Source organism: Oncorhynchus nerka, linkage group LG20 (genome assembly GCF_034236695.1).
Source record: "Oncorhynchus nerka isolate Pitt River linkage group LG20, Oner_Uvic_2.0, whole genome shotgun sequence".
Lineage (NCBI taxonomy): Eukaryota > Metazoa > Chordata > Actinopteri > Salmoniformes > Salmonidae > Oncorhynchus > Oncorhynchus nerka.
This window is the reverse complement of record NC_088415.1, coordinates 3,362,921-3,377,663: the sequence shown is the minus strand read 5'-3', so window position 1 is coordinate 3,377,663 and position 14,743 is coordinate 3,362,921. Positions and strand designations below refer to the sequence as shown.

The 14,743-nt window shown below is 43.7% G+C and overlaps 1 protein-coding gene across 1 annotated transcript in view; it reads left to right on the top strand.

Moving 5' to 3' along the window:
• The first annotated feature begins 9,016 nt into the window (after positions 1–9,016).
• Positions 9,017–14,743, top strand: part of oprl1 (opiate receptor-like 1) — an 84,192-nt gene continuing 78,465 nt past the window's right edge. The window contains exons 1-2 of the mRNA XM_065005128.1: positions 9,017–9,540; positions 10,130–10,353. Coding sequence (XP_064861200.1) covers positions 10,136–10,353 — 218 coding nt within the window. The 5' untranslated portion in view covers positions 9,017–9,540; positions 10,130–10,135. The remainder of the gene's footprint in view (positions 9,541–10,129; positions 10,354–14,743) is intronic.

Sequence of the window (14,743 nt, the reverse complement as noted above, 5' to 3'; positions counted from 1 at the left end):
AATCGAGAGCATCCTGGCGGGCTGTATCACCGCCTGGTACGGCAACTGCTCCGCCCTCAACCGTAAGGCTCTCCAGAGGGTAGTGAGGTCTGCACAACGCATCACCGGGGGCAAACTACCTGCCCTCCAGGACACCTACACCACCCGATGTTACAGGAAGGCCATAAAGATCATCAAGGACATCAACCACCCGAACTACTGCCTGTTCACCCCGCTATCATCCAGAAGGCGAGGTCAGTACAGGTGCATCAAAGCTGGGACTGAGAGACTGAAAAACAGCTTCTATCTCAAGGCTATCAGACTGTTAAACAGCCACCATTGAGTGGCTGCTGCCAACACACTGTCATTGACACTGACCCAACTCCAGCCACTTTAATAATGGGAATTGATGGGAAATGATGTAAATATATCACTAGCCACTTTAAACAATGCTACCTTATATAATGTTACTTATCCTACATTATTCATCTCATATGCATACGTATATACTGTACTCTACATCATCGACTGCATCCTTATGTAATACATGTATCACTAGCCACTTTAACTATGCCACTTTGTTTACTTTGTCTACATACTCATCTCATATGTATATACTGTACTCGATACCATCTACTGTATGCTGCTCTGTACCATCACTCACTCATATATCCTTATGTACATATTCTTTATCCCCTTACACTGTGTATAAGACAGTAGTTTTAGAATTGTTAGTTAGATTACTTGTTGGTTATCACTGCATTGTCGGAACTAGAAGCACAAGCATTTCGCTACACTCGCATTAACATCTGCTAACCATGTGTATGTGACAAATAAAATTTGATTTGATTTGATTTGATTGGATTTGAGAAGGGGACCGCCCGGTTTTTGGAGCAAGAATGAAACGGCGGTAGAAATTAGAAAATCACAGAAACCCTTGCTGCTGCACCCTGGATGTGGGCTGGGGCCAATCCACCACCGCTCCCACCTTTTCCGGATCCACCTGAACATTCCCTTCAGCAATAATGTATCTCAGTAAGGAGATAGTGGAGCGGGGATATCTCGCACTTCTCAGCTTTTACAAATAACAGATTTTCCAGGAGGCGCTGAGGGACCCGCCGAACATGGACAACGTGTTCCTGGGCAGAAAGAGAGAAAGCCAGGATGTCGTCGAGGAAAACAAAAACAAAATGATTTAACATGTCTCAGAGCACATCGCTGACCAGGGTCTGGAAGACAGAGTGCACGTTGGTTCCAAACGGCATGACTAGGTACTCATAGTGTCCACTGGCAGTGTTGAAAGCCGTCTTCCACTCGTTTCCTTCGCGTCTCCGCACAAGGGGAAAGGAATTCCGATGGTCCAGTTTGGAAAGATGGTAGCCCCTTGGAGAAGTTCGAAAGCTGATTAGAGGAGTGGTAGGGGGTACTGATCTTTGATCATAATGTTTTGGTCAGGGAATAGAGCTGGTCTCGAGGTGGTGTGGTGCCCGGGAGGAGGTTAATAGCACAATCGTAAGGTCGATGTGGAGGAAGGGAGTTAGCACGAGCCTTGCTGAAAACCTCCAGGAGGTTCATGATAGAGAGGTCCGAAGCCTTACTCAACCCTGGAGGCAGACGTTCCGGGGACTAACTAAATTGCCAGGTTAAATATGTATATATATATATATATATATTTTAAAGCCAAACTCATGCTTGTTGACAATGCACATCATAATGAAGCTGCCAAGCTGTTGCTTGGGTGCAACTGTTTGTTTCATTACGTTAATTACAGACAAAACAACAACAGAAGCAGCCACCGCTCCATGCCGCTGACTAGACATGACACACACACACTATCAAGATACCACAGTGTGTGTGTGTTTGTGTGTGTGTGCATGTCTGTGTGTGTGTGTGCATGTCTGTCTGTGTGTGTGTGTGTGTGTCTATTAAGTTTCCACCACACTAATTTTGGGCCCTGAGGAGTAGCAGGGGCCTCTGAGCCTCACACACACACACACACACACACACACACACACACACACACACACACACACACACACACACACACACACACACACACACACACACACACACACACAGAGTCTTAGTGTGTCTAAACAGACCAGCTATAATCAAAACAAGCCATCCATCACATATTCAGACACATTCCAGGCGGTATCCATCAGAACACCATCACCCAGGCCTCCGACTGACACAAACAACTGGAAATACGTTGAAAAGTAGCGTTCGGAACATTCAACAAGTTTCCCAGGTGCAAGGACTCAAAGATCGGAGGGTCTGTTTTCCGGGCCTCTGGCAGTCTCTATGGGGGTGCCACAGGGTTCAATTCTTGGACCGACTCTTTTCTCTGTATACATCAATGATGTCGCTCTTGCTGCTGGTGATTCTCTGATCCACCTCTACGCAGACGACACTGTTCTGTATACTTCTGGCCCCTCTTTGTGTTACCTAACCTCCAGATGAGCTTCAATGCCATACAACTCTCCTTCCGTGGACTCCAAATGCTCTTAAACACAAGTAAAACTAAATGCATGCTCTTCAACCGATCGCTGCCTGCACCTGCCCGCCTGTCTAACATCACTACTCTGGACGGCTCTGACTTAGAACATGTGGACAACTACAAATACCTAGGTGTCTGGTTAGACTGTAAACTCTCCTTCCAGACCCACATCAAACATCTCCAATCCAAAGTTAAATCTAGAATTGGCTTCTTATTTCGCAACAAAGCCTCCTTCACTCATGCTGCCAAATATACCCTTGTAAAACTGACCATCCTACCGATCCTCGACTTCGGTGATGTCATTTTCAAAACAGCCTCCAACACTCCACTCAATAAATTGGATGCAGTCTGTCACAGTGCCATCCGTTTTGTCACTAAAGCCCCATATACTACCCACCACTGTGACCTGTACGCTCTTGTTGGCTGGCCCTCGCTTCATACTCGTCGCCAAACCCACTGGCTCCAGGTCATCTACAAGACCCTGCTAGGTAAAGTCCCCCTTGTCTCAGCTCACTGGTCACCATAGCAGCAGCAATCTACCATAGTTTAACTTCTTGATGCATCATTTTCATCAACACCCGCTGAATTGCAGCGCGCCAAATTCAAATGAAATTACTAAACATGTTTTCACTCACGAGACTCCTAGTTACACAATAAATGTTCCTTTTGTTCCATAAAGATTATTTTTATATCCAAAATAACTCCATTTGCTTGGCGCGTTATGTTCAGAAATCCACAGGCTCGAGCGGTCACGACATCGCAGACGAAAATTCCAAATAGTATCCGTAATGTCCACAGAAACATGTCAAATGTTTTTTATAATCAATTCCCAGGTTGTTTTTAAATGTATAATCGATAATATATCAACTGGGACTGTCGCTTTTTCAATAGGAGAGGGAGAGACAATGGCTGCCCCACTCTGTTGCGCAAGCAAAACTCATGCGAACACCCAGCTATCCACTGACGCGATGTTATCTTTCTCGCTCATTTTTCAAAATAAAAGCCTGAAACTATGTCAAAATACTGTTGACACCTTGAGGAAGCGATAGGAAAAGTAATCTGGTTGATATCCCTTTAAATGGAGCGAAGGCAGGCTATGGAACATGGAGCTTTCAAAGTAGAAGCCACTTCCTGGTTTGATTTTCCTCAGGTTTTCGCCTGCAATATCAGTTCTGTTATACTCACAGACAATATTTTGACAGTTCTGGAAACTTTAGTGTTTTCTATCCTAATCTGACAATCATATGCATATTCTAGTTTCTGGGCCTGAGAAATAGGCAGTTTCAAATGGGTATGTTTTTTAGCCAAAAACGAAAATAGTGCCCTCTACACTCAATACGTTTTAAGAAACTTCAGAGTGTTTTCTATCCAAATCTACTATTTATATGCATATTCTAGCTTTTGGGCCTGAGTAGCAGGCAGTTTACTCTGGGCACCTTATTCATCCAAGCTACTCAATACTGCCCCCCAGTCCCAAAGTAGGTAAAAATGAGGGAGCACTGAGAAAGAAAAGCGGGGTTCTCGGGAACCAGGATAGGCTGTACAAACCCACCACTAATAGTAAAACATTTACTGGGTGTGGGTTCTCAAAGGTGACAGGCTGCCTATGAGCTAACTCCCTGATTTGCTCCATAATAGCCTTGAACCCGCGGTGTTCCGTCAGAGAAGGTCCTGTAGTAGCTCCTCATGCCTCCCAATGGCTCCCTGCAGGGTGACAGTGTGGTGGAGCTGGTCCAAGTCTGCTGGGACTGTCATGGCCAGTTCGTACTATAAGGGCGAGACCCAGATGATATTTATTATAATGCAAGGAGCAGGCAAGAGAATGGTTGTGACAGGCAAAACAATCAGAGTCCAGGAGGTAGAGGGTGGCAGGCAGGCTCTATGGTCAGGCAGACAGATTCAGAGTCAAGGAGGTAGAGGGTGGCAGGCAGGCTCTATGGTCAGGCAGACAGGTTCAGAGTCAAGGAGGTAGAGGGTGACAGGCAGGCTCTATGGTCAGGCAGACAGGTTCAGAGTCAAGGAGGTAGAGGGTGGCAGGCAGGCTCTATGGTCAGGCAGACAGGTTCAGAGTCAAGGAGGTAGAGGGTGGCAGGCAGGCTCTATGGTCAGACAGACAGGTTCAGAGTCAAGGAGGTAGAGGGTGGCAGGCAGGCTCTATGGTCAGGCAGACAGGTTCAGAGTCAAGGAAGTAGAGAGTGGCAGGCAGGCTCTATGGTCAGGCAGACAGGTTCAGAGTCAAGGAGGTAGAGGGTGGCAGGCAGGCTCTATGGTCAGGCAGACAGGTTCAGAGTCAAGGCAGGCAAGGGTCAAAACTGGGAGGACTTGCAAAAGAGAGATCAGAAAAAGCAGGAGCACGGAAAAACACGCTGGTTGACTTGACAAGACGAACTGGCAACAGTCAAACAGGGAACACAGGAATAAATACCCAGGGAATGATGGGGAAGACGGGTGATACCTGGAAGTGGGTGGAGACAATCACAAAGACAAATGAAACAGATCAGGGCTTGACAGTAAGGCCATGTGCTAAACAGAGTGAGTATGGCAGAGAAATAAACCACCAAAGATTTCAAGGCTAAAGGTTGGTTTATACTACGTCTATCCACATGTCTGTAGACAGTTGTCGCCGTGACATCATGAACATTCTATTGTCGCCGTGACATCATGAACATTCTATTGTCGCCGTGACATCATGAACATTCTATTGTCGCCGTGACATCATGAACATTCTATTGTCGCCGTGACATCATGAACATTCTATCGTCGTCCGACATCGAACTTGTCGTTGTCGGTATGAAAAAGTATAAATCAAAAGTACGTTAATCTCTAGGAGACAGTAGCAGGACGCCTAGCCCTAAGAAGTTTTAACTTTTTTAAGGCTAGGGGGCAGTATTCGGAAGTTCGGATGACTGAGGTGCCCAAGGTAAACTGCCTGTTACTCAGGTCCAGAAGCTAGGATATGCATATGCATAGTAGTATTGGATAGAAAACACTCTGAAGTTTAGAAAACTGTTAAAATAATGCCTGCGAGTATAACAGAACTGATTTAGCAGGCGTAACCCCGAGGACAATCCATCCTATTTTTATTGAGGTCATTGGACTTTCCAATGCTTTTCTATGGGAAAGCCTAATTATTAGGACCCAGATTGCAGTTCCTAAGGCTTCCACTAGATGTCAACAGTCTTTAGAAATTGTTCAAAGTTAAGCTTTAAATTATGTATGACACTTGTATTTTCATGAATGTTTAATATTACAATTTCTGTAATTTGAATTTGGCACCCTGCAATTTCACCGGATGTTGTAGAGGTGGGTCGCTTAGAGGAGACTGCATGATTCAGGCCTTCATGGTTGAATAGCTGCAAAGAAACCACTACTAAATGACACCAATAAGAAGAAGAGACTTGCTTGGTACAAGAAACATGAGCAATGGACATTAGACCAGTGGAAATCTGTCCTTTGGTCTGATGAGTGCAAATTTGAGATTTTTGGTTCTTACCGCCATGTCTTTGTGAGACGCAGAGTCGGTTAACCTCTTGCTCCTACCTGACACGCAGGCGTCCCATCTAGACATCTGGAAATGCAAATGCGCTACGCTAAATGCTAATAGTACTAGTTAAAACTCAAACGTTCATTAAAATACACATGCAGGGTATTGAATTAAAGCTACACTCGTTGTGAATCCAGGCAACAAGTCAGATTTTTAAAATGCTTTTCGGCGAAAGCATGAGAAGCTATTATCTGATAGCATGTAACACCCCAAAAGATCCGCAGGGGACGTAAACAAAATAATTAGCATAGTCGGCGCTACACTAAACGCACCAATAAAATATAAAACATTCATTACCTTTGACCATCTTCTTTGTTGGCACTCCTAGATGTCCCATAGACATCACTATTGGGTCTTTTTTTCGTTTAAATCGGTCCATATATAGCCTAGATATCAATCTATGAAGACTAATCAAGGAAAAAAACATCGTTTTATAACGCGACGTCATTTTTTTAAATAAAAAAAGTTGACGATAAACTTTCACAAAACACTTCGAAATACTTTTGTAATGCAACTTTAGGTATTAGTAAACGTTAATAAGCGATCAAATTGATCACGAGGCGATGTATATTCTATAGCTGTCCGTCTGGAAATAATGTCCGGGTAAATCTCAACCAAAATATCCGGTCGGAGACCGGAAGAACTGCGCTGCCTTGCGTCTGTTTGACCAAGAAACAAATAGTAGGCAAATGACAAGACTCACCTTTATCAATGGGTTGAAGTGGCGGATGGATATATTTTTCCATTTTCAGTGATCAGATTTTCCTGCACTTTTCGATGAAACGCACGTTCTGTTATAGTCACAGCCGTGATTTAACCAGTTTTATAAACGTCTGAGTGTTTTGTTTTCTATCCACACATACTAATCATATGCATATACTATATTCCTGGCATGAGTAGCAGGGCGATGAAATGTTGCGCGATTTATAACAGAATGTTCGAAAAAGTAGAGGGTCGACTTAAGAGGTTAAAGGATGATCTCTGAATGTGTGGTTCCCACTGTGAAGCATGGAGGAGGAGGTGTGATGTTGTGGGGGTACTTTGCTGGACACTGTCTGTGATTTATTTAGAATTCAAGGCACACTTAACCAGCATGGCTACCACAGCATTCTGCAGCGATACACCATCCCATCTGGTTTGGGCTTAGTGGGACTATCATTTGTTTTTCAACAGCACAATGACCCAAGACACACCTCCAGGCTGTGTAAGGGTTATTTGAACAAGGAGAATAATGGAGTGCTGCATCAGATGACCTGGCAGCCACAATCACTCGACCTCAATCCAATTGAGATTATTTTGGGTTGAGCTGGACCGCAGAGTGAAGTAAAAGCAGCCAACAAGTGCTCAGCATACAGTATGTGGGAACTCCTTCAAGACTGTTGGAAAATAATTCCTCATGAAGCTGGATGAGAGAACGGCAGGAGTGTGCAAATGCTGTCATCAAGACAAAAGGTGGCTACTTTGAATCATCTAAAATCTAAAATATTTAGAACCCCCTTAGTAGAACCCCTTAGCAGAACACCCTTAGTAGAACTCCTTAGTAGAACCCCTTAGAACCCCGTAGTAGAACCCCTTAGTTGAACCCCTTAGTAGAACCCCCTTAGCAGAACCCCCTTAGCAGAACCCCTTAGTAGAACCCCCTTAGTAGAACCCCTTAGTAGAACCACTTACGCTAATAAAACATATGTTTTAATAAGAACAACAACAACACCTGTAAATATTTCTTCACCTCCTCATCAACACCTTCTAATGTCAAATAACAAGCACCCCCTGCAGGGGCATTGGAGTGCTCATAGTAAAGGGAGAGGACTGAGAAGGATACATCATATAATAAGATAGGATAGAATAGAATAGAATAGGATAGAATAGGATAGGATAGAATAGGATAGAATAGGATAGGATAGGATAGAATAGGATAGGATAGGATAGGATAGGATAGAATAGAATAGGATAGAATTGGATAGAATAGGATAGGATAGGATAGAATAGGATAGGATAGGATATGATAGAATAGAATATGATAGAATAGGATAGAATAGAATAGGATAGAATAGGATAGAATAGAATAGGATATGATAGAATAGGATAGGATAGAATAGAATAGGATAGAATAGAATAGGATAGAATAGGATAGGATAGGATAGAATAGGATAGAATAGAATAGAATAGGATAGAATAGCATATAATAGAATAGAGTAGAATAGAATTTGATAGGATATAATAGGATATTGTAGGATAGAATAGAAAATGATATAATGGAATATGGATAGAATATGTCCGTGCTGTAGCCTACAGCGTCACAGAGTAAGACACACAGGACAGATAGGACAGGCTGTCCGTGCCTCAGAGTAAGGCACACAGGACAGATAGGACAGGCTGTCCATGCCTCAGAGTAAGGCACACAGGACAGATAGGACAGGCTGTCCGTGCCTCAGAGTAAGGCACACAGGACAGATAGGACAGGCTGTCAGCATCTCAGAGTAAGGCACACATGCTGTAGCCTACAGCGTCTCAGAGTAAGACACACATGCTGTAGCCTCCAGCGTCTCAGAGTAAGACACACATGCTGTAGCCTACAGCGTCTCAGAGTAAGGCACACATGCTGTAGCCTACAGCGTCTCAGAGTAAGGCACACAGGACAGATAGGACAGGCTGTCAGCATCTCAGAGTAAGGCACACATGCTGTAGCCTACAGCGTCTCAGGATAAGGCACACATGCTGTAGCCTCCAGCGTCTCAGAGTAAGGCACACAGGACAGACAGCCTGCCTATCTTCTGTATCTATCTAGTGGGAATGTCAGCGGATAATTTTTTGTGTACGTGCACGGCACTCACCAACGCACACTATCTTAGACTTTGAGATAAGAGTGCCTGACATCATATACCTAGAATCAACTCCAAGCCTACCTCACACCTATTAGTAAGCGCAATGTATTTAGTGGAGACTACACACGCTGTAGTAGTAGACTAAGAATGTGTAGATCAATCACTTTTGTAGTCTAGCTAATGGAGACATTTAAAAGTGTCCCGTAAGAGACATAGTAGACACATCATTTCGCTACAGCAATACAAACCGCATATCTCCAGACACGCAGGTCTCGCGTACCGTGCGTGATCCGATAGAGAGAGGACGCGCGTAGAGGGATCGAGGGAAGAAGGAGAGAGGACGAGAGGACACCGAGATCTTTCTCCTTGTCTGATGAACGAACCTATTCGAAAAGTATGAGAGGAACCGCCTAGATTTAGACCACTCGTCACTCTACATTTCGTATGTTGTTGAGGGGAGGGTGGGGAAAAAAAGCATGATCCTATCCTAGACCTACACCAACGTAAATCTGTATCGCTGCGCTGGCAACTGTGGAAAACAGGACAGCGAGCAAGAGACTGAGATAAACAACATACAACATAGGAAAGCAGCCAACTGCCTAAAACCAAAATAAAGCAACTTCTGGGAAGGAACCGGAGACCAGCGCGGGAAGGACTCATAACAGATCGTTGGAATAGCATCTCGAATAACGGTATGGCGCTGCTGCTGTTGCTGTCTGATACTGTCCGTGTGTGAGAATGCTGTTTTCTGCATAGAAATGTAGCCTATATTTGGGCACCTTACATTCTCCAGCTCGGCCGGTGTGAACACCTATGTTGCCGTTAAAGTAGCTTGTATGTATCTTCTCCTATGATCATACATATGCATCCCTTGGATATTGGAACTGTTGCGGCTAAACCTAATCGATTTATTATAGGAACTAGGCAGCCCACGTTTGCGCAGCGCCTCCATATGACGCCACACATATTTAGTAGGAGTGTTGGCTTGCAAACCGCGGTCTGTGTCTCCTGGCCTGTCTGTGTGTTACAGACACACAGACCAGACCTGTCTGTACTGAATAAAATAAATACAACTGCACACTTCTGTCTGTGATGTCTCTCCAAGTGATGACGACTTCGGGTAAAAGTCGAAACGTTGTTGATTTTTTTGGGTGCAGAGAAATAGCACTGAGGAGCTGCAATATTCCCGTGCAGGCCTCTCCATCATTTGACACGTCACACACCCGTCTTTCCTCATCTCATGTCTTGTCTGTTATTGTGCTCTCTCTCTCTCATCATCAGGCAGGTATGGAGTTCCTAAACGACTCCTTGGTCGGTGGATCAGACCTGGACCTTTTCCACTTCTACAACGACTCTCTGCTTTTCCAGAACAACTTCAGTATTGGCAACAACGAGACCTACGCCTTCCTCCCCACCGGCATCAAGATCACCATCGTTGTGGTCTACATGATGGTCTGCGTGGTGGGGCTGGTGGGTAACTGTCTGGTCATGTACGTTATCATCAGGTAAGGGCTCGTGGCGACCTCCTCTCTCTACCTGGTCGGATTGAACAGACCTGCACCTTAGAGACGATTTCACCAGAGAGAGTATAGACGCACCTTAGAAATGATTTCACCAGAGAGAGTATAGACGCACCTTAGAAGTGATTTGCACTGACTACCCATTTTCCATTTAGTCATTAAGCAGACACTCTTATTGAGAGCGACTAAAGCGTAGTTACAGCAATTATAGTTACCACCTCAGCATTTCACTGCACCTTGTATACCTGATGTAAACTGTACAGTATTGTTGAGGAAGCTAACACCTCAGCATTTCACTGCACCTTGTATACCTGATGTAAACTGTACAGTATTGTTGAGGAAGCTAACACCTCAGCATTTCACTGCACCTTGTATACCTGATGTAAACTGTACTGTATTGTTGAGGAAGCTAACACCTCAGCATTTCACTGCACCTTGTATACCTGATGTAAACTGGTTATGTGGCTAACACTATTGATTTGAATTTGATTGGAGACCTCACCTGTGTTGATTGGAGACCTCACCTGTGTTGATTGGTGATGATGCAATAATGCAGCAGAATGTCCATATTGATGAAATGAGGGTCTGTCTGTCTGTCTGTCTGTCTGTCTGTCTGTCTGTCTGTCTGTCTGTCTGTCTGTCTGTCTGTCTGTCTGTCTGTCTGTCTGTCTGTCTGTCTGTCTGTCTGTCTGTCTGTCTGTCTGTCTGTCTGTCTGTCTGTCTGTCTGTCTGTCTGTCTGTCTGCATTGTGTATAATGTTAGTCTTTGCTGTTACCGCTTCAGAGTGACTGCTCTGTGGTGATGCTTTCAAACCAACACAAGCTGTTGCCTCCATCCAGCCAATCACCTTCACTCAACATCTATTGTTAGATTAACAGTTGGGTCTCACTCAGACAAACCAAATAACTAAACAAAAATAACTAAAATGGTAAAATGCAACGCTACTTGCTTGTGTATGTGTGTGTGTGTGTGTGTGTGTGTGTGTGTGTGTGTGTGTGTGTGTGTGTGTGTGTGTGTGTGTGTGTGTGTGTGTGTGTGTGTGTGTGTGTGTGTGTGTGTGTGTGTGTGTGTGTGTGTGTGTGCGCGTGCGTGCGTGTGTGTGGTTTGCCAGTCTCTCTATATGAAAAACAAAATACATTTAAACCTGTTGCTATTATTTAAAAGTTCCTTGAATACTGTTTGCAGCTGTAGTTACCTTACCTTGCAAGTTTTCAAACCTTAGTTTCCACAAAAGCACATTTTTATTAATATCCTCTGTAGGCTGGAGTAAGGCTCCAATTTCAGACAGAGCAATATATTTTCCCAACCAAACAACCAACCAAAGCTTGTCATCCTCTCTTCACAATGGTTGATTTCGCCAGTAGAAAATTGAACAACATAGATCGAAAGAGTCTAGAAGACAAGAGCAAAAGATTGGCACATACTTCCCTCAGCCACTTTAATATGTATGTGTTGCAGATCTGTGTATCCAATATCTACAGAAAGAACCAGCTGAGCCCAGAGGACCTGACCTTTAATATTGAATATGTGCGGCAGATCTATACATCCAATATCTACAGAAAGAACCAGCTGAGCCCAGAGGTCCTGGCCTTTAATATTGAATATGTGTTGCAGATCTGTCTATCCAATATCTACAGAAAAAAAAACAGCTGAGCCCAGAGGTCCTGGCCTTCTTTCTCCGCAGTATTACACAACTCAATCAGATTCATTGTGTGTCTCCTAAAATGTCACCCTATTCCTTATGTAAGTCAATAGGGCTCTGGTCAAAGTAGTTTACTATTTAGGGAATGTATGTCTCTATGACACTAAACTTAGGTTCTGTAGTTACATTGTCATGTTCCTTATAAAGATCAGACCAAGGCGCAGCATGGGACGCATACATTCTTTTTTATTAACTGAATGAACAACGAATAAACCAACTAAATAACAAAACTAAACGTGAAGCTACACAAAATAGTGCTGACAGACAACTACACATTGACAAGATCCCACACCAGAAAGTGGGAAACAGGGCTGCCTAAATATGATCCCCAATCAGAGACAACGATAAACAGCTGTCTCTGATTGAGAAACATATCAGGCCAAAATAGAAATACAAAAACCCCTAGACCTACAACAACCCTAGACCTACAACAACCCTAGACATACAACACCCCTAGACATACAACCACTAGAGTACCCACCCTAGTCACATCCTGACCTAACCAAGATATAAAGAAAACAGAGATATCTAAGGTCAGGGCGTGACACACACATGTAACAAGGTGTCGTTTCAACCTCTTAATGTCAAACAACGTTGAATATCATTTGACTTTCTGTCTACAATGTTGAACTGTTACAGACCACTGAGTTCCTCCACGCTCTCAATTCAATTCATGTCAATTCAATGGGCTTTATAGGTACAGGGAAGATATGCTTACATTCCTGAGGCAAGTGAAATAAATAATAAACAAAAAATGAAATAAGCAATAAAATATGAACATGTAAACATTACACAAAGGAATAAAGACATTTCAAATGTCATATTATGGCTATGTACTGGGTTGTAACAAAATGCAAATAGTTGAGGTACAAAAGGGAAAATAAACATAAATATGTTTTTTTTTTTTACAATGGTGTTTGTTCGTCACTGGTTGCCCTTTTCTCGTGGCAACAGGTCACTAATCTTGCTGCTGTGATGGCACACTGTGGTATTTCACCCAGTAGATATGGTAGTTTATCAAAATTGGACTTGTTTTAGAAGTCTTTGTGGGTCTGGGTAATCTGAGGTTAATATGTGTCCTAAATATGGTCATACATTGGGCAGGAGCTTATAATATGTGTCCTAAATATGGTCATACATTGGGCAGGAGCTTATAATATGTGTCCTAAATATGGTCATACATTGGGCAGGAGGTTAGGAAGTGCAGCTCAGTTTCCTGGTTCATGGGCAGAGTGCACATAGCCAGTCTTCTCTTAAAACCTCTACAGGATTGGTGGGTTCCCCTCGGGACTGTTGAGCTAACGTAGGCTAATGTGATTAGCATGAGGTTGTAAGTAACAAGAAAATGTCCCAGCACATAGACGTATCTGATATTGGCAGAAAACTTGTTAAATTCTTGTTAATCTAACTGCACTGTCCAATTTACACTAGCTATTACAGTGAAATAATACCATGCTATTGTTTTGAGGAGAGTGCACAATTATGAACTTGAAAAGTTATTAGTAAACCAATTAGGCACATTTGGGCAGTCTTGATACAACGGTTTGAACAGAAATGCAATGGTTCATTGGATCAGTACAGAAAATGCAAAAATTCACAGAAGTTGGAGACTTATATCTCCCTCACTAACTTCAAGCATCGGCTGTCAGAGCTCTTTTCCATACCGTAAACCTGTCTTACTGCAGACTCAGAGTAAACTCTTTTCCATACCGTAAACCTGTCTTACTGCAGACTCAGAGTAAACTCTTTTCCATACCGTAAACCTGTCTTACTGCAGACTCAGAGTAAACTCTTTTCCATACTGTAAACCTGTTTTACTGTAGACTCAGATTAAACTCTTTTCCATACTGTAAACCTGTCTTACTGCAGACTCAGAGTAAACTCTTTTCCATACTGTAAACCAGTCTTACTGCAGACTCAGAGTAAACTCTTTTCCATACCGTAAACCTGTCTTACTGCAGACTCAGAGTAAACTCTTTTCCATACTGTAAACCTGTCTTACTGCAGACTCAGAGTAAACTCTTTTCCATACCGTAAACCTGTTTTACTGCCATAAGTTCTTATTGTATTTGTGTTTATTGTATACAGTGACTATTACTGTAGCTTTGGATAACAGAATCTGCGTAATCGACTGGTGTCACCAACTGGGAAATGTAGTGGCACCAGGGGGAAATGTAGTGGCACCAGGGGGAAATGTAGTGGCACCAGGGGGAAATGTAGTGGGGAAATGTAGTGGCACCAGGGGGAAATGTAGTGTCACCAGGGGGAAATGTAGTGGCACCAGGGGGAAATGTAGTGGCACCAGGGGGAAATGTAGTGGCACCAGTGGGGAAATGTAGTGGCACCAGGGGGAAATGTAGTGGCACCAGGGGAAATGTAGTGGCACCAGGGGGAAATGTAGTGGCACCAGGGGGAAATGTAGTGGCACCAGGGGGAAATGTAGTGGCACCAGGGGGGAAATGTAGTGGCACCAGGGGGAAATGTAGTGGCAACAGGGGGAAATGTAGTGGCACCAGGGGGAAATGTAGTGGCACCAGGGGGAAATGTAGTGGCACCAGGGGAAATGTAGTGGCACAAGGGGGAAATGTAGTGGCACCAGGGGGAAATGTAGTGGCACCAGGGGGAAATGTAGTGGCACCAGGGGGAAATGTAGTGGCACCAGGGGGAAATGTA